Source organism: Macrobrachium nipponense, chromosome 40 (genome assembly GCF_015104395.2).
Source record: "Macrobrachium nipponense isolate FS-2020 chromosome 40, ASM1510439v2, whole genome shotgun sequence".
In the NCBI taxonomy this organism is placed as follows: domain Eukaryota; kingdom Metazoa; phylum Arthropoda; class Malacostraca; order Decapoda; family Palaemonidae; genus Macrobrachium; species Macrobrachium nipponense.
Genome location: NC_061101.1, coordinates 34,832,622 through 34,857,436, shown reverse-complemented (window position 1 = coordinate 34,857,436; position 24,815 = coordinate 34,832,622). Strand labels below are relative to the sequence as shown.

Genomic DNA, 24,815 nt, shown 5'->3' with positions numbered 1-24,815 from the left:
CTCACTCATGCAGCTTCACTTTTTGTGTAAATTTTATGAAGTAGCAAGGTTTATGTATTAGGAGGGCACTCATATGATTAATGGATTTACAGAAAGTTATTCTATCACTCATATGATTAATGGATTTACAGAAAGTTATTCTATATTTTCAAAAAATTTTATTAAAAGAAAAAAATCCACTATATATACATGTCGGAAACACAATTTAGGTGGAAAGCCAAGATCATATACAAACTCTGAAGCTAAATAACCCCTGAGTGTGTATATGAATGCAGCATTCAGTGGAGTACCTGGACACTGTCAAGTAAAGATCCAAATCTCTGGTAGCTAAAGTGGTTTACAAAAAAAGGAGGGAAAAAAAATGGTATAAAGCATGGTGCTTGTATCAGGTATGGATCTTTCACATTAGGAAAGGAAGGATATGTACCATCAACATCCAGAACTCTGCTTATCTTGACTGCACATGTAAGACTGAAAAAGTCTGAAATTACAGCCTCATGATCACTATTTGAGCATGGACAAGTGACCTTTTATGCAGCCTGGCATTTACCATTGCAAAGGTTGATAAGGCCCTCTGCCAGGATGAATTTAGGGAAACCTGTCTCTCCCATTTTATGTAGGGCAAACAACTTGGTAGGAAGTAATTATTTTTGCAGGCTCCCCTACAACAATCAGTTCTAAAAATATCAATTCATTAAAGGGAAGGGAAAGACATCCTCTGGGTATAGCTTTTGAACAAGACACACTAATATAACCTGCTTACATAGCCCAGACAAGCATAAATTACATCTGCTATACTAAGGACATCCTCAGGGTATAGCTTTTGAACAAGACACACTTATATAACCATATAACCTACTTAAATAGGCTAAACAAGCATAAATCACATCTGCTATACTAAGGAGACAAAGTAGCTAAAAGCATTCGGCAGGCACAACATATCCAAACAGGTGTCAAAAGATGCAGTGGAACTGTGTAACTGCCTATTTTCTCTGTTGATGCTACAGCAAGCAAACCTACAGTTCTTAGAGAAGGGTCTCTACTCAGAGAATCTTTAATGAGCAGAAACAACAACCAAGCATGACTATGGATGAAACATGCAGTGGGCCAAGACTGCAAAAACTCATGAGCATGGATAACTAATAAATTAGCAAGGATGTAACTCCAATAAATGAGTATCCATGGCCATAAGCCAAGGACTTCCTCATTGTCTTTCAAGGCTTGCAGGATAATGACATTCTCCAACCTTAAAGGGAAAATGCTTGCCACAGACCATAGACTGGTAGAGCCTCAGCAGGTTGGAGCAATGAATCAGCAAGGGTAATTGCAGGATCTTCCAACACCTTGATCAAGTGAGCTAGCAGATCAGGATGACAATTGACTTGAGCCCAATTAGTAACACATAGGGGCCTAAGGAACACAAGGCTTTCAAGAGAAATAGTAGAAGACACATCAAAGTAACTGACCCTTCAGCTTAGGGATAGTGGTAATGATGAAGAAGAAAAGACTTCCTTATCCACTGCATTTCTGACCAACTTCCTCTTTCCTTCTTGTAACATGTCCACACCATTTCAATCTTGAAGTCTGTCTTTTTTCCCAGCCTCTTGATACCCTCTTCTCCTTCAGTTTCTCATCATAATTTTCACTCCAGCCATGAGCATAAACATTCAATGATTACACTTCCAAAATCTACATTCCCCTCATTAACACCTGTATTTCTCTACCATGCATCAGAAGTCTTTGCTCTCTCTACTACAGACATTATCAGCAGTACAGCTATCACTATGCTGCAACAATCTTCTCAAATAATAAAATGTAGGGGATAAAAGGTTGCAAAGGAATAAATTAAGTCCAGTTTTTTCCACATGCAGCAAAACCTAGAAAACCAGTGGCTGGATTTAAAAAATAAATAAGAAAAAATAAAAAAGTTTGAAAAGGTAAATATAAACCACTGGAGTGGTGGGTCACTTGAAGAGAAACCTTTCCTTGCTGATTCTCTTTATGAGACCAAAAAAGGTAATGCATGGGGAGGGAAATATTGTCTTTAATACTTCACCACTGAAAACATTTGCATTAAAATATAACCATTCAACCTTTTGTATAGAAAAAAAAAAATTCTGCTTTTCACACAACCTACTAACCTGTGAAATCTAAAGCATTACTGGGCAGATGACCAGCTTGTTTCACTAAATGATTTTGCTTCAAATCGTATGCCAAATGAAGATTTGGAGCCATAAAGTAATTTAATTGGTTGATCTTTTATAGTATTCTGAATGGTTATTAATTCAATATTCATCACTTGCACTTGGACAGATTTATCTGGATAGGACTTGAAAACTAAAATGCATATTCTGTCTCTTTCATTACATATCGATTTGGATCTGAAATTGAAACATACAGCTGGCAGTTTCTTTATGCAAAAACATCAGGGTCAAACTGAAAGTCCCATGTCATGATAAGTTTTGCTTTTTAAATTATTGAATGTAATTTTATATTCTGACATATAGACACTTATTAATGGGACACCACTTTCCAGTTTATGGGTGCTTAAATAGCTCTGTAGGTTCATAAAAAATTAAGGCTATTGAATGAGATACCAAAGAATCCAGATGAGGCATGTTTAGACTACCTTTTGTTCAACACTGAAAAATCCTGAAACATTTGGGATATGAATTGAGGCATCTATATATGATTAATAGGGTTATGGTGAAACTGACTGACTTTGGGGAGGCTTTGGTCATGAGATTTACATTCCAATGTATAAATTCTTCAATATTATTTCCCTACATATTTTCATCAATTATCCAGTAAGACACTATCATTTCAATTAGCACAAGATTGTTCACAGTAGATTGTCTTGTCACATTTAAAATTCAATTATTGTCAGTAATTTTTCCATATCTACCAGATTCCTTTTTTGGTCTATTTCTATGAAACATCACATGCTCTTGGGACTGGATGAACATTCAGGAGAAATGCTTACAAGCTAATAGCTTCTTGGGAAATTATTGATCTTGTGTATTTTTTACATGTAAATGCATGACTGCATATTTACAAAAACATTGTTTCAACTAAGTTCAACTTCATAATGGAATGATGTATCACTGGTTAAAACTGTCAAAGTATTCTGGGAACTCAAATACAAAATTAATAAAATTTCCAAAAACTTAACCCTCAATTGAAGCAAATGCATACATATTTAAACACTTTTTTAAACCAACTTTCCTTTTTTGATATCTGAACACTTCTACTAACATAACAAAGTTATGCATGCATATTTCCAACAAATTGCTTAAAACTTGAACACTTTTGGAATGTGATGCAATATTCTTGAAGTATAAATTTCACCACAAAATAAATTTGCACTTTCTAGATGTATCACATTTTCCTAAGTATGGAAATTGAGAATTACAAGAGCATGTAATATCCACACCACTAGCTTAATTAGTATCATAAGAGATAGTATTTATAGATTTCCCCCACCTTAACTGGAAAAAATAAACAGAGCAAGCAGACAATCATTAGTATAAGCAAAATTAGTATGAGCTTTGGAAACATGCACTTGCAAATATTGAAAACATATAGTGACAAAACCTATCCAACCCTATTTCCACACATGAACCACATCCTTTTAAACTTGGGCAACTTACATCAGAAATAGACTCGATACCTACTCTTTCACACATTTAAAATTAGTAACATTTTGCAAAGAAATGCTTCAAGTAATGTAAGGTTAAAACTTATGAAGAATAAACTAAGCAACCTCAAAAATTACCAGTACTCAAGAGCAATGAAATTCAGAGATTAAAAGAAAAGGCTGTGGCAACTCTCAAGAGTTCAAGAACAGACTATATTTCAAAAAAAACAAATAGATCAGTGGCATAAAAATCTTGAGTATACTTGTTCCACAAACAATGATTAAGCAATGAAAATAGGCACACCTAACATTGATGTCACTTTAGTACTAAAGATATAAAACACAAGCAAGGTAAGAATCTACTTTCCACTAGCCACGATACTTTAATTCTCCAATTCTAAATTTTTGCAAACAATTCTACCTGCAGGGTTATATCTTTAATCACAGAGTGATCAGTTATGTCTGTATAAATTGTTCAAATGCACCTAAAATCATAAAGTACAAGTTTGTGCAGGAAATACCAGGTCAGAACATCACATAAAAACCCAAAGGTGTATACTGGCTTAATCTACACTGTATTGTACACATTTTAGAGAGCTAACGCTGTATGCTGTACTGTTACCTCTCAAAGGAAAAATTCTGATACAGGTGATTACACTTACAAAGTATATGAATAGAAAGTAAGTGGTACTGGGTTTAACAAAAGGTATACTGTACTACCATATGAAAATTTACCAAAAACGAGGGAATTAAGAAAAAGGATTAAGTACAATATTGTAATTAGTCTTTACCTGGATAGTAGCCTGAGATACATTGCCCCCTTCCTTCAAGGTTTGCTTGTAAAGTGAATACATTTTACTACATGCAGGTAAACAAGCAGTTAGGCTACGTTTGTTAATGATATACCACACATGGAAAACACAGAATAGTGAAAGGGGTTTGCCTCCAATCAATGGTATATGTTGGAGGCCTGTTCTACTTGTCTCTCTAATTTCACTGCTATAATGAATCTGAATTCTGGTTTCATGATATTTAATAACATTAAAAGGGAACCTAACAAACAATACTTCATCAATTCACAATCATATGCATTAAAAAACCATGATTCAGATTCTTTCACAAATAGAACACGCCTTTAATAACAAACCAACCAAACTGTCGTCAAACCTGATACACCATAATATGTTACAGTACCCCGGGTGATCAACTATTTTCTGAAAATGCAAACAAATTATATGCAAAATATTCCCAGCATTGTACTGTACTTCTCTATTTCTACAAAGGGACTTCCTGTCATGGAATATACTTCACAGAAATCAACAATCTTATGACTTATAGTGGGTGACAATAGCTTTAATAGCACTTTCCCAACATGTTTTGGCAAATGGGGAAAACACTAAATTCTTTTTCAAATTAAGTACGAGCACATAAATCAATGAAATAAATAACATCATTGACCTTAATAAAAGAAAAAATACTTCATTATTTGGTCAAAGTAAATTTCAGCAAACTTTCAGATGGAAAACATAACTCGAATACAGATTTGAGGAAAAACCGCTTACCTGATTCACAGCCTGGAGATCTGGAATAATGTCTGTATGCTTGATAACAGACACACTCTCTCCAGTCAAGATGGACTGATCAATTCGCAGAGTTGTTGAATAAATCTTTAAAAGTCGCATGTCAGCAGGAATCTTGTCACCAACTTTAAACAAAAATAATGTGATCATTAGCTCATGTAATTCATAAAGAAAAAATAAATAAATAAATAAATAAATAAATATATATATATACGTATATACAATGCAGTAAAATAATAGTTTTATCAGAAATTAAGGAAATATGATGACAGAAGTATTTTCACAATAAAATATTCCATCAAATTACCTGCTACTTCAATGATATCTCCTGGTACAATTTCACGAGCCCTAATATTTTGCACTCCTGGTTTATTGGCTCGGATTACTTTCCCCATTTCTGGTTCATATTCTTTTAGGGCTTCTATAGCGGATTCTGCATTTCTTTCCTATTAAAATGAAAAAAAGAAAGGTAAGCAAATCTTTAAAAACAAAATTTACAGAGCATTACTTGTATCATGAAATCCATTAACTAGTGCAAAGTATTAAGAATCTTGAATGTTTGTAGAGTAAGCTTGAGGGGTAATTTTATCTATAGGCTATTTCCACTTGCGTCATATTCAACTTCATGTAATGTTCTTCCTCCTTTCAGCAAAAAATGATTTCATCATATGTCCCATGTAAATTACAGTCCAAATTTTCTTGCATTCCATAATTAGGATACCTAAGAGCTTACTCCCAACAGAAAGTTTGTTACCTTATGCTTTTAACATAAAATACTGATCAGTTATAAAATAAAATTAATTCATCATAAGCTTTTGAAAGGACAAATCTTTCACAGCATCTCATAGGCATGAATCTTGTTGGTCATAACCTGAAACCAAAAATCGCTACAACTTTTGATAAGCCATACAGTTATAATTAGATATCTACAATAACTTCAGAAAACATCACTATATGGCCGCCCTCTTTACGTCATTGGACCATCCAGTGACTACAGGGAGCATAAAGTTTCAAGTCAACTACTATCCCAAATACATCACTGATCCAACCAATTGATCAAGGAATCATAAATATGTTTAGTCAACTACAACCTCAAATACATCTTTGATCCAATCAATGGATCAGGTAATCATTAATATGTTTAAAGTAAGCTACACAAACCTCAAATACATCACCAATGCTCCCAAAGGATCAAGGAATCTATGTCAACTACAACTCCAAATGCATCACTGATCCAATCAATGCATCAAGGAATCGTAATATAAATTTCCATAATATCTTTTTTAATATTTACCTACTGTTGAACATAGCTTACATTTCATCGCCTATTGGAGCAGAGATATAAGCTACCTTTAACAGTAGGTAAGATTCATCTCAAATAGATTGTTTGATTGTATGGTGTTTTTACATTGCATAGAATCAGAGGTTATTCAGCAACAGCTTATCGTGACTTCCGAACCACGTCGAGAGTGAACTTCTATCATCAGAAATACACATCTCTCACCTCAATGGAATGCCCAAGAATCAAACTCGCAGCCACCGAGGTGGTATGTCAACACCATACCGACCACGCCACTGAGGCGCTTCATCCCAAATAGATATTTTGAAGTTAACTACAACCCCAAACCCCAAATAGATATTTTGAAGTCAACTACAACCCCAAATACATCACTGATTCACTCAAGGGATCATAACCGTATTACAGAATGAAGTTTTATAAGCACTTATGAATACTTACTTGCCAGACACCAACTATTGCATTAGCAATAAGAATAAGTAGAATAACAAATGGTTCTACAAAGGCAGTGACAGTTTTTTCACCTTCTTCAAACCACGCCAATACCTGAAATAGAAATTTCATCAATCAATACCAAATCACACAAAAGAAAAATGCCCGATTTAACATTCTCTTCACAGCTGTCATCACTGCTAATGTTTAAAAAATAAAAATAATAAAAAAATAAAAAACACACTCACTAATAAACAATATGGAAAGTCAATCAATAAATAAAGTTCTGAACAATATGCATGTCTTATCTGAGGAATGCTGATCTATTTCTGTTTCTCCTGCTACTGGTGAAAGGAGGAAGGCAAGCACGATTGCAGTTTGCCCGCAATGTCTGCTACCTGGGAACTTGAAACTTTCTTAATCAACAATCGCAGTCATCTTAAAGGGTTAGTTAATGATTTACCTGATGATCCTAAATATAATCAGCATGCCTCAAGTCATAAATATTTTAAGCTTCAATAAAAAAAATAAAAAAAAATATCTACAATCACCTTATATTTCCGCATATAAGATCACCTTTAAATCCTAAATTTCCCCCTAAAAATTGTGGGCTGTCTTATATTACTACATATTCTAAAAATCAAACCTTGACTTCTAAGTGATGATTACCAGTAGGATAGCCACGTAAAAAAAATCTAATCATTCGGGCCAGCCCTAGGAGAGCTGTCAATCAGCTACATAGTATTCAAACACTGAAGATATAATACAACATAAGAAAACATTAAACCCAATGGTATAGGAACATCCATATCTGTACTTAAAAAAAAACATGAAAAAAATAGTATGTAAATAAACTATTCCAAATATTGGATAACACTACTTACGAATGATATAATAGCAGCCATGAGTAGAATTTTTACAAGTAGATCATCAAACTGTTCTAGAACCAACTGAAAAAGAGATTTTCCCTCCTCTGCCGGTAATTCTGTGAAGAGAAACAGTGTGTAAATGATAAGCATGTATCAAATAAAATCAAAAGATAAATCAGAGATCCAGTATGAATTTCTAACTTGGATCCCCAAGTCAGTATGGATTCTTTCTCTTTAACAACTAACCTCAGCAGAACTTTAACCTTCTAAATGCCAACTCTGATGACTTTACGTTCTATTTTATATCCTGCTATGTGGTTAAAACTTCATGTTTCATTACCAAGAATTTCAAAGTAATACAAACACTGTATATCATTTCCAAGGACACTATCCATAATTTTGTATATCATATATCTCAACCCTTACAAATTTTCTATTTTAAAAAGCAAGGTTGTCCTTTTGCACAAATTAAAACAAATAGTACATGATATTTTTCATATTTATAATCTATTTCATATCCTCTGTTAACCCTTACTGTTCTCTAGGCTGCTGTATTATAACCAATTAAGAAAAAAGCACCTCCACAGAATGCATGGTTTTATAAAAGAATATGGAATGTCACAGTGCAATAAAAGAAATGCAACTTATCAAACTTTACCTACTAATAATCCAGAAGCACAACCCAGTACTTCAACTGTGACTATCAATATCTCTCTTTCCGTATTATTATACAGTAGTACCTCGAGATACGAAAGGCTCAACTTACGAAAAATCCAAGTTACGAAAGCCAATGCGAAAAATTTTACTGCTCTACATACGAAAAGTTTTCAAGATACGAAAGGTTTCTGAAAGTCCGAGATTCGCCCGATAACAATTTTGAAACTCGCGCCGCACGCCGCCATCTTAGTGCTAGTAGACTCGCCACCATCCTCCTGCTCTCCCATTGGTTCCTGATGCTAGCCAAGCCATGAGATCCTTCTCTCTGATTGGACAGCATCCCTCCCATCATGCATCTTCTATACGTACGCGCTGGCGTCCCTTAGCTCGGCCACTCCGCACCCGAAACTTTACCGTACGCAATCGGCATTCGTTCGCTCCAACGATTTCGTTTAGTAACGTAAATTCGTTAGTGATTTCGTTGCAGTACATATTATCGTGTTGTGCGAAGACTGTATTATTACGTATTTGTGTAACTTTACATAAATTAACATAGTCATGGGTCCCAAGAAAGTTGAAATTCACGGAAAGAAGCGCATGCTGTCTCTGGAGACAAAGATGGAGATCATAAAGAAGTACGAAGCTGGTATGCGATTGAGTGTGATCGCAAAGGAATACGGCCGTAATCCGTCGACAATAGGCACCATCCTTAAACAGAAGGATGCCATCAAAGCAACTACACCTTCGAAGGGCATCACTATTTTGTCCAGCAAGAGGAGCCATGTGCACGACGAGATGGAACGGCTGCTCCTCATCTGGATAAAAGACAAAGAAATCGCTGGCGATACAGTAACGGAGACAGCAATCGCTCACAAGGCCAGTGCTATTTTCGGCGATTTGATTGCGCAGGCGGAAGACGAGGGAGGGGAAGGGACTTCAACGCCAACCCCAGAGTTCAAGGCTTCGCATGGCTGGTTCGAGAAATTTCGTAAACGGACTGGCATCCATTCGGTGATGCGTCATGGGGAGGCTGCCAGCTCGGACACGAAAGCGGCCGAAGCATTTAAGAAGACTTTCGACGTGATGATGACCAAGGAAGGCTACAGTTCTCAGCAAGTCTTCAATTGTGACGAGACTGGCCTTTTTTGGAAAAAAATGCCTCGTCGGACGTACATCACGGAGGAAGAGAAGAAGCTACCCGGGCATAAAGCCTATGAAAGACAGGCTTACGCTCGCACTTTGTTCAAACGCCAGTGGGGATTGCAAGGTGAAGCCCCTACTGGTGTCCCCCCCCCCCCCCCCCCCCCATCATTCCGAGACTCCTCGAGCCTTCAAGGCCCACAAGGTGCTGAAGGAGAAGATTCCAGTGATGTGAAGGGCTAATGCAAAAGCCTGGGTAACGAGGCTTTTGTTCACGGAGTGGGTAAATCTGTGTTTCGGCCCGACTGTGAAGAGTTTTTTGGAAGAGAAGCGCCTCCCCCTGAAATGTCTGCTGGTGTTGGACAATGCCCCTCCCCACCCTCCTGGCCTCGAGGAAGATATCCTAGCGGAGTATTCCTTCGTTAAGATTCTTTTTCTTCCGCCCAACACCACCCCTCTCCTCCAGCCCATGGACCAGCAAGTGATAGCGAACTTTAAGAAGCTATACACGAAACATCTTTTCAAGAGATGTTTCGACATCACCGATACCACAAACCTCACCTTGCGACAATTTTGGAAGGAGCATTTCGACATCGTCATTTGCATCCGACTCATTGACCTAGCTTGGCAGGAGGTTTTCGAGGCGAACCTTGAATTCCTCGTGGAGGAAACTCTGGCCTGATGCCGTATCCGCCAGACTTCGAGGGATTCGACGTGGGCGAAGCTGGTACTGCAGAGTCAGAAACAGTTGATGATCCCGAAACTGTTTTGGAACCAGATCTTGATGAGATCGTTGCACTCGGCAAGTCCATGGGGTGGGGCTGGTCGTCGACGAGGACGACATCAACGACCTTCACGAGGAGCACCAAGAGGAGCTTACGACGGATGACCTGAAGGAGTTGGAGGCCATGCAACTTAACGTCGTTCAAGAGGAGTTCTCTAGCAGCGGCGAGGAAGAGGAGGAGGAGCCTATGACAACGGCAGAAATTAAGGATATTCTAGGCGCTTTTCATAAAGTGCAATTGTTTATCGAAAAAAGACACCCCGAAAAGGCTCACACAGGTCGTATGCTTGCGCAGTTCGATGACGTTTGCTTGAGTCATTTCAGGAACATCGTGAAAAGTAGCAGAAGCAATCTTCCTTGGATCGTTATTTTTTAAAGAGGCCTTCAGCATTAGCAGGAGTAAGCAAAAAGGAAGAACCAAGTGATGAAAAACAGAACGTTGAAAGCGGTGATGAAGTTGAAATTCTGTAAAAACAAAAAGAAAAAAGAGAAAAAAAAAAAGCTACGTAAAAAAAAAAAAAAAAAACAAAAAAAAAAAAAAAAAAAATAAAAAAAAAAAATAAAAAAAAAAAAAAAAAAAAAAAAAAGTTAAAAATAAAATAAAAAAATGTTTACGTAATTTCTAGATTTTTGTAAGTTAAGTGTTACAGTTTTGTTAAGGTGTTTCGTAAATTTCAGTTTTATGGTTTTCCTTAAATTTTTTGTGTGTTTTCATAAAGTTAAGTGTACGTACGTACGTACGTTATCTGCCGTTTGTCCTCCTCCTCCTCTGCCGCCACTATCGGAGATAGCCTCACTCGAAAGGTAAGCTTCCACATTTTACGTTACAGTAATAATATTTCTTGTACACTAATATGATATTGTTATGATACAATAAAGTTTTATACATACTTACCTGGCAGATATATACATAGCTATTGACTCCGTCGCGCCGACAGAATTTCGAATTTTGCGCACACGCTACAAAGGTAGGTCAGGTGATCCACCGCGCCGCCGCTGGGTGGCGGGAATAGGAACCCATTCCCGTTTTCCATCAGATTTTTTCTACACCATCTGTCTCCTGAGGGGAGGCTGGGTGGGTAGTTTAATTGTATATATCTGCCAGGTAAGTATGTATAAAACTTTATTGTATCATAACAATATCATTTTTATACATTCAACTTACCTGTCAGATATATACATAGCTGATTCACACCATTGGAGGAGGGTAAAGACAGCTAATAACTGATTTAACAGGAAAACACAACAATCATCGTAGGTATTAATAACATAAAACCTTGGTTCCTACCTGTTTAGACTGAAGACTTCATGGTTAATGCCCAGGAGTCTGCTTAGTCTCAAGAGCCTCAGCGAGATATTGATCTATTGCTAAGAGTTCTTGTAGGTCTGCCAAAGGGGTCTTATCCACTTACTTGGCCGATCCTATAAGGGCTATGTCAAAGGGTTTCAATCCACTTATATGACAAGAACCTTTTTTCTAAGGAGCACAATCCCGATCCTGATCACCTTAACCTAACCAATGTTGTATCTAAGATTGCAAGAAGTCATCCCCGGACTCCTTGCAAACAACCAAAAAACTCAATCACAATATTTTACACCTAATTCTTTATGAAAAATAAATAAAAATAAACAAATATAATTTCAATTTGTACTACCTCGCTTGTAAGACCTATGCACATTCTCATACTGTCAAAAGCACCAAAAGCCGCCTGTGCTAGCCCAAGCACTCTTTGTCAGCAGAAAATCCTGATACTGTCTTAAAAGGAGATGTCCATGTACGAATTTAGACAATGTCTTTAATCCTACTCCGTTTAAAAGGCACATTTCTAGTTCCTCACTAGCAAGGGCTATGGCCGCCTGTGCGACACCAAGCACTTTTACCAATAGTAACACAAAAACAGCCTCAAATAGTGGAGATCTCCGTAATCAAAGACACCGTTTTTATCCAAGCCTATCCTTTAAGATAAACTCAAAATTCCTTACCTAAACAAGGCCATGGCCGCCTGTGCAACAACTAGCCGTCAGGTAAGAAAGTTAGAGCCCATCCCACCAGTATGGTATGGAAGTATTAGACTTTTCATAAAAGTTTAAGGATCGTATGTGTCCTCAGTCCCAGCACTGAATCCGCAGACACAAAAGGACCTAGAGAGAAGCACTTGTCGTAGGTAATTTTAACATCTCTAAGATAGTGGGATGCAAATACCGAGTTGCATCTCCAATAGGTCGCATTAATAATGTCCTTCATGGACATATTCTTTTGGAATGATAATGATGTTGCCACTGCTCTTACCTCATGAGCTTTAACTCGTAATAATTTAAAGGAATCCTCTGCACAATCGCTATGAGCTTCCATAATCACACTTCTAATAATATACGCTAGCGCATTCTTGGACATTGGTCTTTTCGTGTCCCGAACTGCGCACCATAGACTTTGTTTACATGCCTTCAACTCTTCTTTCTTTTAAGATAGAACCTAAGAGCTCTAACCGGGCATAAAGTTCTTTCAATTTCGTCTCCCATTAAGTTTGAAAGACTTTTCACCTCAAAACTCCTTGGCCATGGTTTCGAAGGGTTCTCATTTTTTGCCAAAAACAGAGTTTGAAAAGAACAGATGGCTGCGTCTTTCTTAAAACCCACCCGAGAATCTAGGGCATGGATTTCACTTATTCTCTTAGCCGTCGCTAAGGCTATGAGAAACACACACTTTCTCGTCCAATCCCTGAACGAGGCACGGTCGGGAGGTTCAAATTTTTCCGATGTAAGGAATTTGAGCACAACATCCAGATTCCAACTTGGCGGAGTAGAGGATATAGATTTTGACGTCTCGAACGATCTTATGAGATCGTGCAAATCTCTATCCTCTGCCAAGTTTAAGCCTCTCTTTCTAAATACCGCTGTGAGCATACTTCGGTATCCCTTTATTGTAGCTACGGACAGATTGGATTCCTCTCTCAGGAATAACAGAAAATCTGCTATATTGGTCACAGAGGTATCGGAGGAGGACAGCTTATTCTTCCACACCATCTTCTAAACACATCCCACTTCGATTGATAGACCCGGATAGTTGACGATCTATGGGCTCTAGCAATTGCTTTCGAAGCCTTGCTTGAAAAGCCTCTCGCTCTGACCAATCTTTCGATAGTCGAAAGGCAGTCAGAGCGAGAGCGGGGAGGTTTTGATGGAACCTCTTGAAGTGGGGTTGTCTGAGAAGATCTATCCTGTTTGGAAGAGATCTTGGGTAGTCTACTGTCCATTCCTGTACCTCTGTGAACCAATCTTGGGATGGCCAAAACGGGGCGATGAGAGTTAATCTCGTCCCTGTTGATGCTACGAACTTCTTCATCACTATTCCTAGCAACTTGAATGGAGGGAAAGCGTAAGCGTCGAGTCCCGACCACTCCAGTAGCATGGCATCCACCGCTATCGCTCTCGGGTCTTCTACTAAGGAGCAGAAGTTCTCTATTCTCTTTGACAGGAACGTCGCAAACAAATCTATCTGCGGCCTTCCCCACAGGTTCCACAGTCTTTGGCAGACTTGCTCGTGCAGAGTCCACTCCGTGGGGAGAACTTGTTTTGTCCTGCTGAGCCTGTCTGCTCTGATATTCCTTTCCCCTTTTACAAATCGGGTCAGGAGGGTGATGTTCCTCTCCTCCGTCCATGACAACAGATCCTTCGTTATCTCGAATAGGGAAAACGAGTGCGTCCCCCCCTGTTTTTTTATATAAGCCAACGCCGTGGTGTTGTCTGCGTTGACTTGAATCACTTGATTTCTTACTTCTGACTCGAAGAATTTTAATGCCAGAAACACTGCATATAGTTCTTTGGCATTTATATGCCAATCTCTTTGTTCTTTCTTCCATTTGCCAGAGACTTCTCTTGCCCCTAGAGTCGCTCCCCATCCCGTTTCTGAAGCGTCTGAGAACAAGATTTGGTTTGGGTTCCGAACCTCTAGGGACACTCCCTTGTTCTCTTTGAGTGGGAGCAGCCACTACTTTAGGTGTTTCTTCACCTCTAATGTTACCGGAAAAGTGTCCGACAGATGGCCCTTCTTCCAAGTTCAAGATCTCTTTAGGAAGAATTGTAGAGGCCTTAGATGAAGTCTTCCTAGGGATACAAATTGTTCCAGGGAAGAAAGTCCCTAGAAGGCTCAGCCACTCCCTGGCTGAACTCCTGTCTTTCTTTAGGAAGGATGGTAACTTTGCTGAAATTCCCCCGGAAAGAATTCCTTTCTTGGGAACGGAAAAACCCGAAAATCCCGAGAATTCATCTGAATCCCCAAATAGACTATGTCCTGACTGGGGGTCATCTGCGATTTCTCGAGATTCACGAGAAGTCCTAATTCCTTTGTCAATTCTAATGTTTTCTTCAGATCCTCCAAACATTGTTCCTGGGATTTTGCTCTTATCAGCCAATCGTCTAGGTACAGACGCGCTTATGCCTTCCAGGTGTAGCCATCTGGCTACGTTCCGCATCAGGTACGTAAATACCTGTGGAGCCGTGGAGAGGCCGAAGCACAAGGCCCTGAACTGGTAGACTTTCCCTTGAATCACAAACCTGAGATACTTCTTTGATGACGGGTGAATAGGAACGTGGAAATATGCATCCTGCAGGTCTAGAGAGACCATCCAGTCTCCTCTTCGCAGGGCTGAAAGTACCGAGGCAGAAGTCTCCATCGAGAACTTTTTCTTTTCCACATATTTGTTCAGAATGCTCACGTCCAAGACTGGCCTCCATCCCCCGGATGCCTTTGGAACTAAAAACAGGCGGTTGTAAAACCCCTGAGAGGAAGGATCCTGAACCTCTTCTATTGCCTCTTTGTCCTTCATTCCTATCACCATCTGAAGAAGTGTCTCCCTCAGAACAGGGTCCTTGTACTTCGCCGACAGTTCCTTTGGGGAATTCGACAAAGGTGGTCTGTCCTGAAAAGGTATAATGTTACCTTTCCCCAAGACTGCTAGCGTCCAAGGATCGGCTTCTTATCTTCCATGCCCCTACGAAGTTTAGGAGCCTGGCCCCTACAGATGTTTGGAGGACCTCGCTGCTACTTTGATTTCTTGAAAGATCTAAAGGAGGACCTTCCTCGCTTTTTTCTGCTGTCTTCCTTTTCGTTGGAGGACGAGAGGTGGAACCTCTCCGAAAGGGCACTACCGGAGTACGAGTAGTCTTCTTCGCTACTGGTACTGTTGGTCTTGATTTCTTGGAGGATTGTACTAATAAGTCTTGGGTTGCCTTTCCAGCAAGAGACTTTGAAATCTCCTTCACCAAGTGCGAAGGGAACAGGTGATCCGAGAGAGGAGCGTATAACAGGGCTGACCTTTGTGAAGGAGAAAACCGCTTTGGTTAGAAATGAACCAAATAATGATCTCTTCTTCACTACTCCTGCTCCAAATAGAGATGACAATTCTCCCGATCCATCCTGAACCGCCTTATCCATACAGGATAAAATGCAATGTAAAACTTCAGGTTCTAAAACATCTGGTTCATTTGCCTTCTTGGCCAGCACTCCCAGGGACCAATCCAAGAAGTTAAAAACTTCTAGTACATGGAAAAGTCCCTTGAGGTGTTGATCAAATTCTGACATGCTCCAACATGCTTTAGCTGTATTCAAAGCATGTCTTCTCGATGCTTCAACCAAGCTTGAAAAATCCGCCTCCGCGGAAGATGGAAGCATAAGCCCCATCGCTTCCTCTGTCCTGTACCATATTCCCCTCCTACCTCCGAGCTTACATGGAGGAGTGCAAAAAACTGTCTTCTGAGCTTCCTTCTTCACCTTCATCAAATTATTTAAAGATTGAATAGCCTTCTTCATTGATATGGCTGGTTTCATTTTTAAATACGAAGACGATTTAGGAACCTTCGTACTGGAGAACAGAGATCTCGGGGAAGGAGGAGCTGCAGGGCTTAGAGAGTCTCCAAATTCTTGTAGGAGAAGAGAGGCTAACACTTTGTAGTTAGATACCCCCTCATTGTTCGGGGTTTCTTCCTCCGACACCTCATCCAACTCCATCCTAGAAGGAGAGCGAGCTCTTTTATTAGATTCTTTGTCCGTAGACATATTCCCTATAGGAGAAATACTCCTAGAAGGAGAGAGACTGACAGATCTAGAAGTTCTCCCTTTCTTATCCACCAAAACATCCTGAGACATGGAGGTTGAAACCGTAACCTTCGATGTACCAGGTTGCTTCCTTGCATTAGGGTTTCTACTTGTAGGAGACTCGCTATCCGAAGACATTACATGAAAAGATCTTCTATTACCCCTTATAACTTCTCGCTCTTGCCGCTCTTCATGATCAGCTGGCGCCTTGCGCCTGACTGGCGCCTCGCGCTTGGTTGAATCTTCTCGCGCGGTTGGCGCCTCACGCTCGGCTAGCGCTTTGCACCTCGCTGGCTCCTCTTGCGCGGCTGGCGCCTCGCGCTCGACTCGCGCTTCACGCCTGGTTGGCGCTTCGCGGCCGTCTATCGCGTCGCGTCTGGCTGGCGCTTCGCGCCTGTATGTCTCTTCGCGGCCGCCTGGCGCCTCGCGCCTGGCTAGCACTTCTCGCCTGGTAGGCGCTTCTCGGCAGTCTGGCGCATCGCGCCTGGCTGGCGCTTCTCGTCTGGCTGGCGCTACGCTCCTGGATGGCGCCTCGCGCCTGATTGTCTCTTCCTGCTTGTAGGAATTCTCACGCGCGGCTGGCTCCTCGCGCCTGGCCAGCTTCTCGCGCCTAGTCGTCTCCTGCGATATCGGATAGGGCCTGGTTGCCGCGTCGCGCCTGATTGGAGCCTCGCGCTTACGTGTTAGTTCTTTGCGGCTGACTGGCGCTTCGCGCTCGGCTGGCGCTTCACGCCTGGCTGGCGCCTCGCGCCCCGAACTCGCGGGTCTGTGAAAAATAGACCCTTCATCCGAAGAAGAATCTTCTTTTCTGGGAGGTTGATAGTAAGGGTTTTTTGACTTCTTCACAGGAAGATTAACATCCTTTCTTCTTGGAGGATCTCTCGAAAGAACCCCGACTAGAGAAGCAATAGACTCTTGCATATCTTTTAATATCTTCGTCGTTTCTTCTCTCTGGTCTAAACCTTCTTTCTCCATTCCCCACAACTTATCAGGAGAAGCCAAAACCTTTGCTTTCTTATTCTCTGTCGGGGAGTCCTCCGAAAAACGTTCCGGACTCGAGTTTATGCCCGATTCTTCCCAGATCCTCTTCAAGGGACGAGAACGATCCGCTGATCTCCATCCTCTTTTAGGTGAGGAATTCTCCGATGACGAAAAACATTCACGTAGAACGCTTTTTCTAATGCGTTCTCTGGCAGTCTGTGACGTCACAGATTCTGCCGAAGAGACGTCTGACTGGTGGGGATCCTCCATAACCTCCGTAAGGCTTTCGACATTCCTTCTCCTCTGGGCTTGGGAGCTTGAAAGAGGTCTAGGCCTGGGAGCGTTGTGAAGCCAATCAGACGCCTCCTCCACTTCACTGGGGAAATTCACATCACTTTCCACAGCACTACTTTGCTTACCTTCTATGGCAGCCATTTTACGCTCCATTTTCATAAGCGCAGCTTTAAGGCTTGCTATCTCCGAAGCAGAGTCCGTAAGATCTGCATTCGGAGAAGGACCTGAAATATTACAAGGAGCGTTCATAATGTTAGAGGAGGGTACAATATTACTCACCAAACCACTTGAAGATTGAGAGCTAGGCTTGGTTTTGGAAGATGACTTCCTTAACCGGTCTTTCTCTAATTTCCTTAAATAAGAAGTTAGAGACTTCCACCCTTCAGCACTCAAACTCTCACATTCATGACAAGTGTTATCCATCGAGCATTCATACTTCCTGCATCTTTTACATACAGTGTGAGGATCAACCGAAGCTTTCGGCATTCTCACCTTGCACCCTTCATTCACACACATTCTCACCACACTTCCAGAATCAGACATCATGATGAAAATTCCAAGCCAAAATCCAAATAACGATCCACAAAAGCGTATGCCAGTACAACAATCCAAATACGTCACCAAAGGGTCCAAAACGATGATCAATTGTATCCAAAAACGAAATCCAGCCGGAGATACCAACAACGATGTTGCCAGTATGGCCGACAGAAAAAATCTGATGGAAAACGGGAATGGATTCCTATTCCCGCCACCCAGCGGCGGCGCGGTGGATCACCTGACCTACCTGTAGCGTGTGCGCGAAATTCGAAATTCTGTCGGCGCAACGGAGTCAATAGCTATGTATATATCTGACAGGTAAGTTGAATGTATAAAAATACACTTTATTTACAAGTTTTCGATTTTTATTCTTAATTTAGGTATTGAATGGTCCAAATTGTTGTAGTATTTCATTGTTTATAGGTCAATTTAGCTTTATTATGAAATTTAATGGGGTGTTTTTGGAGGGCTTGGAACGGATTAGCCATTTTACATGTAAAATGTGTTCCAAGATACGAAAAACTCATTATACGAAGGCCGCCTCGGAACGGATTAATTTCGTATCTCGAGGTACCACTGTATATATCATAGGTTCTAGAGAGGGGATTTCCTAACACGTAGACCATCACACCAGGAATGTACAAAATAAATATTATAACAACTGTTCTCTTCAGGGATTGAAATTCTATTAACCTTTTCTTTTGTAACTTTCTCATTTAAATAATTTTGGTGACAAAAGACTGACAATCACATGAACACGATACTCAGCCTTGTGTTGCCATAAGCCAAATTTAAAGCAAAGGCTAAAAGGCTTTGCTAGAATATATCTGAAGGTTACAAGGCTAGGATGCAAATGATGAATAATGTATCTTCATAGACATAATAATAGGCTATAATGAGTAAAGAAAATGTAAATTAGTTAATCCATGTGGAAATAGGTTCTACTACAGTCTACTGCCTTGCAATTCCTGATTAAAGAGTATACTAATTCTTACAGTATTTCTATTACCATTCTACAAAAATAGTATTTTCACCATAAAATTAAGTTTCACATATACTACTTACCAAGTATAATTACACAGCTATACTTTTCTACTTGCATGATGCTAAAACTTGAAATTCGTGGTAGCGATTCACTTCTTTTTGGTATAGGTAACCACCTGCCCTCTACAGGGGAACCATAGGTACAACAACACAAGAGAAAATCACTTCTTTTGTGCTTAATGTCCATTAGAGGGGAGGAGGGAGGGCTCCGATCTATAATTACTTGGTACGTATATGTGAAACTTAATTTTCTTATGAAAATACCATTTTCACATAAGTAACTTACCAAGTAATTATACACAGCTGAATCCCACATTGATAGGTGGTGGGATAAATGGACACAACTGCTTCAAACACAATTAGTAATACAGGCAGTCCCCTATTCTTGGTAGTGGTTCCGTCCTCGGTAGGTGCTGATAAGCGAAAAACACCATTAACCGAAACTCGGTGATTTATTGCATTTATGGTGCTGATAACCAGTTAATGGCTCCTCCTGGTGGGTATGTAATGGCACCATAACTCTATTATCAGCACCTTATGGCGCCAATAACCAGAACTCAGTGCGTTATTACGGCACCATAGATCACCAATTTTACGGCAGTGGACAAGCGCCATAAAACTGGATAACCATTAACTGATAACCAGGTGATGCCTGTACACTGGATGACATCCCCCCCCCCCCCCCCCCCCTTGGTATTCATGTTCTCAGGATTTGCAGACTCCCCTGTTCAAAGATTTTCCTGTGGAACCTACATAAAAATGATTCACGGGAGCGCTCATTGGCGAGTTTTCTAATGAACGCATCTATGTATGAAATTATTTGCAGGTCCCCACTATTCCAGATGTGATTTTTTTTGTAGAGCAATATTCTGTATCTTCATATATCGTATTTATTGAATAAATCCGGGCGTCAAGGCCGTCAAGCTTCCAAGAGCGGGCGCCGAGCGGGAAGCGTAATGCATCAAGCTGCCAGAGAGGGGAGTCAGGCGCTCAGGTGCGGGAGTTACTCGGCTCGCCATGGGCGATGTACATCAGTAGTCACTACGAATTCTTGATGTGACGGGTGTTCGGACAATGAAGAATGCATGGCATCCAAAAACTGACGAATAAGTGAAACCTGACAGCTACAAGACGGTTGAGGGTCAATACCAGCTATCAGAGATCGAGGAATGTCTCTTTAGCAGCCTAGAGGCTGACAATCTGCACCGTCTATGTCTCTTTTCTGGCAACGTTTTGAAATATTTTCATATAAATAACGATAAGTGCCAAAATATCAACCTTCGGTCAACTTTAACTCGACCGAATTAGTCAAAAAACCCAATTGTAAGCTAAAACTCTTACATTCTAGTAATATTCAATCATTTACCTTTATTTTGCAACATATTGGAAGTCTCTAACACAATATTTCGATTTATGGTGAATTTATGAAAAAAACTTTTTCCTTACGTCCGCGCGGTAACTCTTCCGAAAAAATCAAATTTTTTCGTCCGATTGTCGTAATGTTTGCACCATTTTAAATTAGCCGTTACATGAAGTTTTATATATGAAAATGTGCACAATTTCATGTAGAATACAAAAAAAAACAACCCATGGTTGTAGCTTTTATCAGTTTTGAAATATTTTTATATAAATAACGATAAATAGAAAATATTCGTCCTTCGATCAACTTGAACTCGACCGAAATGGTCGAAAAGTGCAATTGTAAGCTACAACACTTACAGTCTAGTATTATTCAACCAATTACCTTCATTTTGCAACAAACAAGAAGTCTCTAGCACAATACTTCGATTTATGGTGAATTTTTTAAAACTGCTTTTTTTTACGTCCGCGCGTTACAAATTCATGCATCATTTTGTGATAATATTTTCTCTGTGATGCCTTGACTGTTTTACAATTTAGTGTACAATACAACGAAAAAAATTAACTGATTAGCTTTAACCGTTTTGCTCACAGCGCGATTTGTATACAATTATATATTAAATTTTTTTTGCGCTATCATACATCCCAATATTTATATACGATAATGATTTTTTTTTCATTTCTGATGGTTGCATACTAAACTTCAGGTAATGACAAAAAAAGGAGCCGAAAATGAACTCTTAATCTTGAAAACTAAGTGTGACATGATTTTTTTTTTCCGCTTCGGCGCTCACTCGCGAACGCCACCGGCATACGGGAGACGATTTTTAAAATACCTCTTCAGCGTTTAAGGGTTAACAAACCACAAAAATGATATTGTTATGATACAATAAAGTTTGTTCATACTTACCTGGCAGATATATATATAGCTGTATTTTCTGAAGTCCGACAGAATTTCAAAAACTTCCGGCACACACAGTGGTCGGCCAGTGGTTAGGTACCCATTCCCGCCGCTGGGAGGCGGGTATCAGGAACCATTCCCATTTTCTATTCATAATTTTTATTTCCACTGTCCCCTGAGGGGAGGTGGGTGGGTACTTAATTATATATATCTGCCAGGTAAGTATGAACAAACTTTATTATTGTATCATAACAATATCATTTTGTTCATGAAACTTACCTGTCAGATATATATATAGCTGAATCCCACCGTTGGAGGTGGGAAGGGACAGAATAGAAGGATTTTGGGAAACAAATGCATGCAGATGATTTACATCTTGGTTCCACCTGTTAGCATAGCTGGCTTCGTGGTTATTGCCACGTAAGTCTGCTTGTGCTACTAGAGTTGCCAGCGAGGTAGAGACCTATATAGCTGGTGCACTCCAGATGATCTGTCAACAGGGGCGAGACCACGACGTGACTAGACCATATTGACCATACCATGAGGGCTAAGAAGTAAAATAAATATATATATAAATATATATATCACCACCTGACCAACCTAGCCAAAGTTAAGGTGTGTTAACTAAGGCTTAAGAGTTAAGAAGTCGCCGTTGTCGGCGACTCAACAACTAAATTAAGAGCTCTTCCTAACCATTTTCTACAGGATAGGATGAGTGGTACTTCTTGCCCCCAAGATTGTGTCTGCAGACACGTATGGCCCAAGCGAGCAGCGATCTCATATGCCATCTTCACATCTCGCAGGGAGTGTGAAGTGAACACAGAGTTGCTTCGCTAAAACATGGTACTCAGGATGTTGCTGAGTGCCATGCTCTGTTGAAATGCTTCCGAGGCCGCGCCCTCACCTCGTGAGCATTCAAATCAAAAGATTTCAATCTTTGTGCAAACACAAAGAAGGAGCTTTTTTGAAAGAACTCCTTAACAATAAAGCCAGGGTGTTCTTCGATATGGGCAAGTCTGGTCTTGTTCGGAACACTGCAGATTGCCCGAAGGACTTCGACTTTCTTGAGTTTTATGTAGATAAAACTTGAGAGACCCGACAGGGCACAGGACTCTCTCTGGCTCCTGCCCAATAACTTGTGCCATCCTTGATTCCAAGCTCCTGGCCCAAGAACAAGACGGGTTTCCATTCTTAGGCCACAACGGAAGGCTTAGAGAACACACCGCCTTGTGTGCTCTAACGCCAAAACTTCTGACGATGGCTGAAAACCTTACTAACCCTCTTTGTCGTATCTAGGGTGGTTAGAAAAGGGCCTTCCTGATCACGTGCAAGAAGTTAACAGGTAGGAGAGGTTCGAATGCTTTGACATCAAGAACTTCAGACTACGTCTAAGTTCCATATTGAAAGCTTCGATCTGGACATGTACAGTCAGTCCGTCTGTACTAAAGTCAGGTGACCGACCAGTAGACCAGTCAGACGAATCAAGGACAGCAAGGCTGTACCCTGAAGACCATAAGGCACTATTCTTCGCTGAAGGATGAGTGTCTGGACTGCCTGGGCGATTCAAGCTAAGCAAACCTTGGGGGGTGTATCAACGCAACCCAACGTCGTTAGCGAATCAACTCCTGAGCAACTCCTGACTCGAGCTTCTGGTGCCAGGAGAAAGGAGCGAGGAGCAAAAAGGCGATTCAGTCCCGAAGGACGAATGCCTGTCAGTCCAACCTGGTCTCATGTTAAACGATCATTGGGGGTGTATAAACGCAACCGACTTCGTCAACAAGAAACTCAGGGCTACTATATGTTGCCTGATCTCGCACGAGTGTCTGACTCCGAGAAAACAGGTGAGACAAAAAGTAGATGGTGAGCGAGTTTCGAGATTCCACAGAACTCAAAGGGCTTTGTTGTTTGACAGAAGCAAATCTCTGAGCCCAAAGGCCGTCAACAACATATTTGCGTATTCTTTAATAGTTGTGACTGCCAGCTTATCCCATTCTTCAAACAGAAAGGGAAGACGGTAATCTTATGCTGTCAACATCTCGATAGTCTGAACGTAGTCAGACTCAGAGCGGAGAGGTTATAGGTACCTTTCGTGTTAGAGTAGACCGACTCTCTCGGAAAAGGTCCTTGGAAAGAGAACTAGGAAGGACGTGACCTCTGTGAATCTAGGATCTTGAAGGCCAACATGGGGCGATCAGCGTCATTGTCGCTCCCTGTGACGTCATAAATCATCTTATTACATTTCCTAAGCGTTTGAAAAAGGGGAAAAGAGACTAAACATCCATCCCCATTCAATATCATAGGATGGCGTTTAATGGTACCGCTCCCGGATCGAGAATAAGGGAGCAGAGAAGAAGAAGCCTCTTCGTCCTCAACATAGCGAAGAGATGAATGAAAGGACGTCCCTAAAGTCTCCACAACTCTCAACATACTTCTAAAGAAAGATTCCACTCGGAAGTCAGTAGTTGCTGCCGTCGATCGAGACGATTCGTACGGACTTTTGCAATCCTGTAACGAACATCTGGAGGATCGTTACATTCTACGCCTGTTGTTATAATAGGCTCTTTCTCGTAAACCCGAACAGGGACCGAGAGAAGATACTTCCTAAGATATGAGAGAGCTGTGGAAGATCAGAGTTGATATGGACCACTGGTTCCAAAAACTCGTTTCGAGGACTGGAGGGACGACCGAATTGCTTCCACTTCTTTCAGATTATGATCCAGGACATCTGAAACCCTCTCCAGATGTCCGGCACCTTCTTTCTATCACCTCAGGTGATACTTGACGCACTGAGAGATGTTCAGAATCATACCTAGATCTTGAATAAAATTTCAGTTTCCCGGTAGGAAAAAACTGTAGAGGTCTGAATTGCAGTCTATTCAGGGAAACAAACTTCTTTAGGAAGGAAATGGTCCCCAGCAAGCTCATCCATTCCCTCACACAGTATGTTTACTTCCCTAATAAGGCTGCGCTTTGCCTAAGCAGGAAAGCATATAATAGTGCAATGTTGCGGTAGACTCGTAGTCCTATACCATGCGGTAACGAGCACCGAAAGGAGTAAGATATATCTCTGTTGAACATAGTAAGGCAAAACGAATGTAATGTTTATTCATTCATGTAAGAAATCCCCTCAATATTAGGCTAAAGTCCGTGATTGCAGGGCAGATACAGTTAGTCAGTCAATCCCGCAGGAGAGAGAGACGTAACCGCCA

At 40.6% G+C, this 24,815-nt stretch overlaps 1 protein-coding gene across 3 annotated transcripts in view; it reads right to left on the bottom strand.

Annotated features, from left to right (window-relative positions):
• LOC135212079 (calcium-transporting ATPase sarcoplasmic/endoplasmic reticulum type-like) overlaps positions 1-24,815 on the bottom strand; it is a 71,318-nt gene that overhangs the window by 24,197 nt on the left and 22,306 nt on the right. For 2 of the 3 annotated variants that reach the window (XM_064245437.1, XM_064245436.1), the window contains exons 3-7: positions 7,831-7,931; positions 6,956-7,060; positions 5,525-5,663; positions 5,200-5,342; positions 4,429-4,473 (exon numbers count right to left, since the gene is read on the bottom strand). In XM_064245437.1, the coding sequence (XP_064101507.1) occupies positions 4,429-4,473; positions 5,200-5,342; positions 5,525-5,663; positions 6,956-7,060; positions 7,831-7,931 (533 nt within the window). The remainder of the gene's footprint in view (positions 1-4,428; positions 4,474-5,199; positions 5,343-5,524; positions 5,664-6,955; positions 7,061-7,830; positions 7,932-24,815) is intronic. The other variant, XM_064245438.1, reaches the window with a different exon arrangement.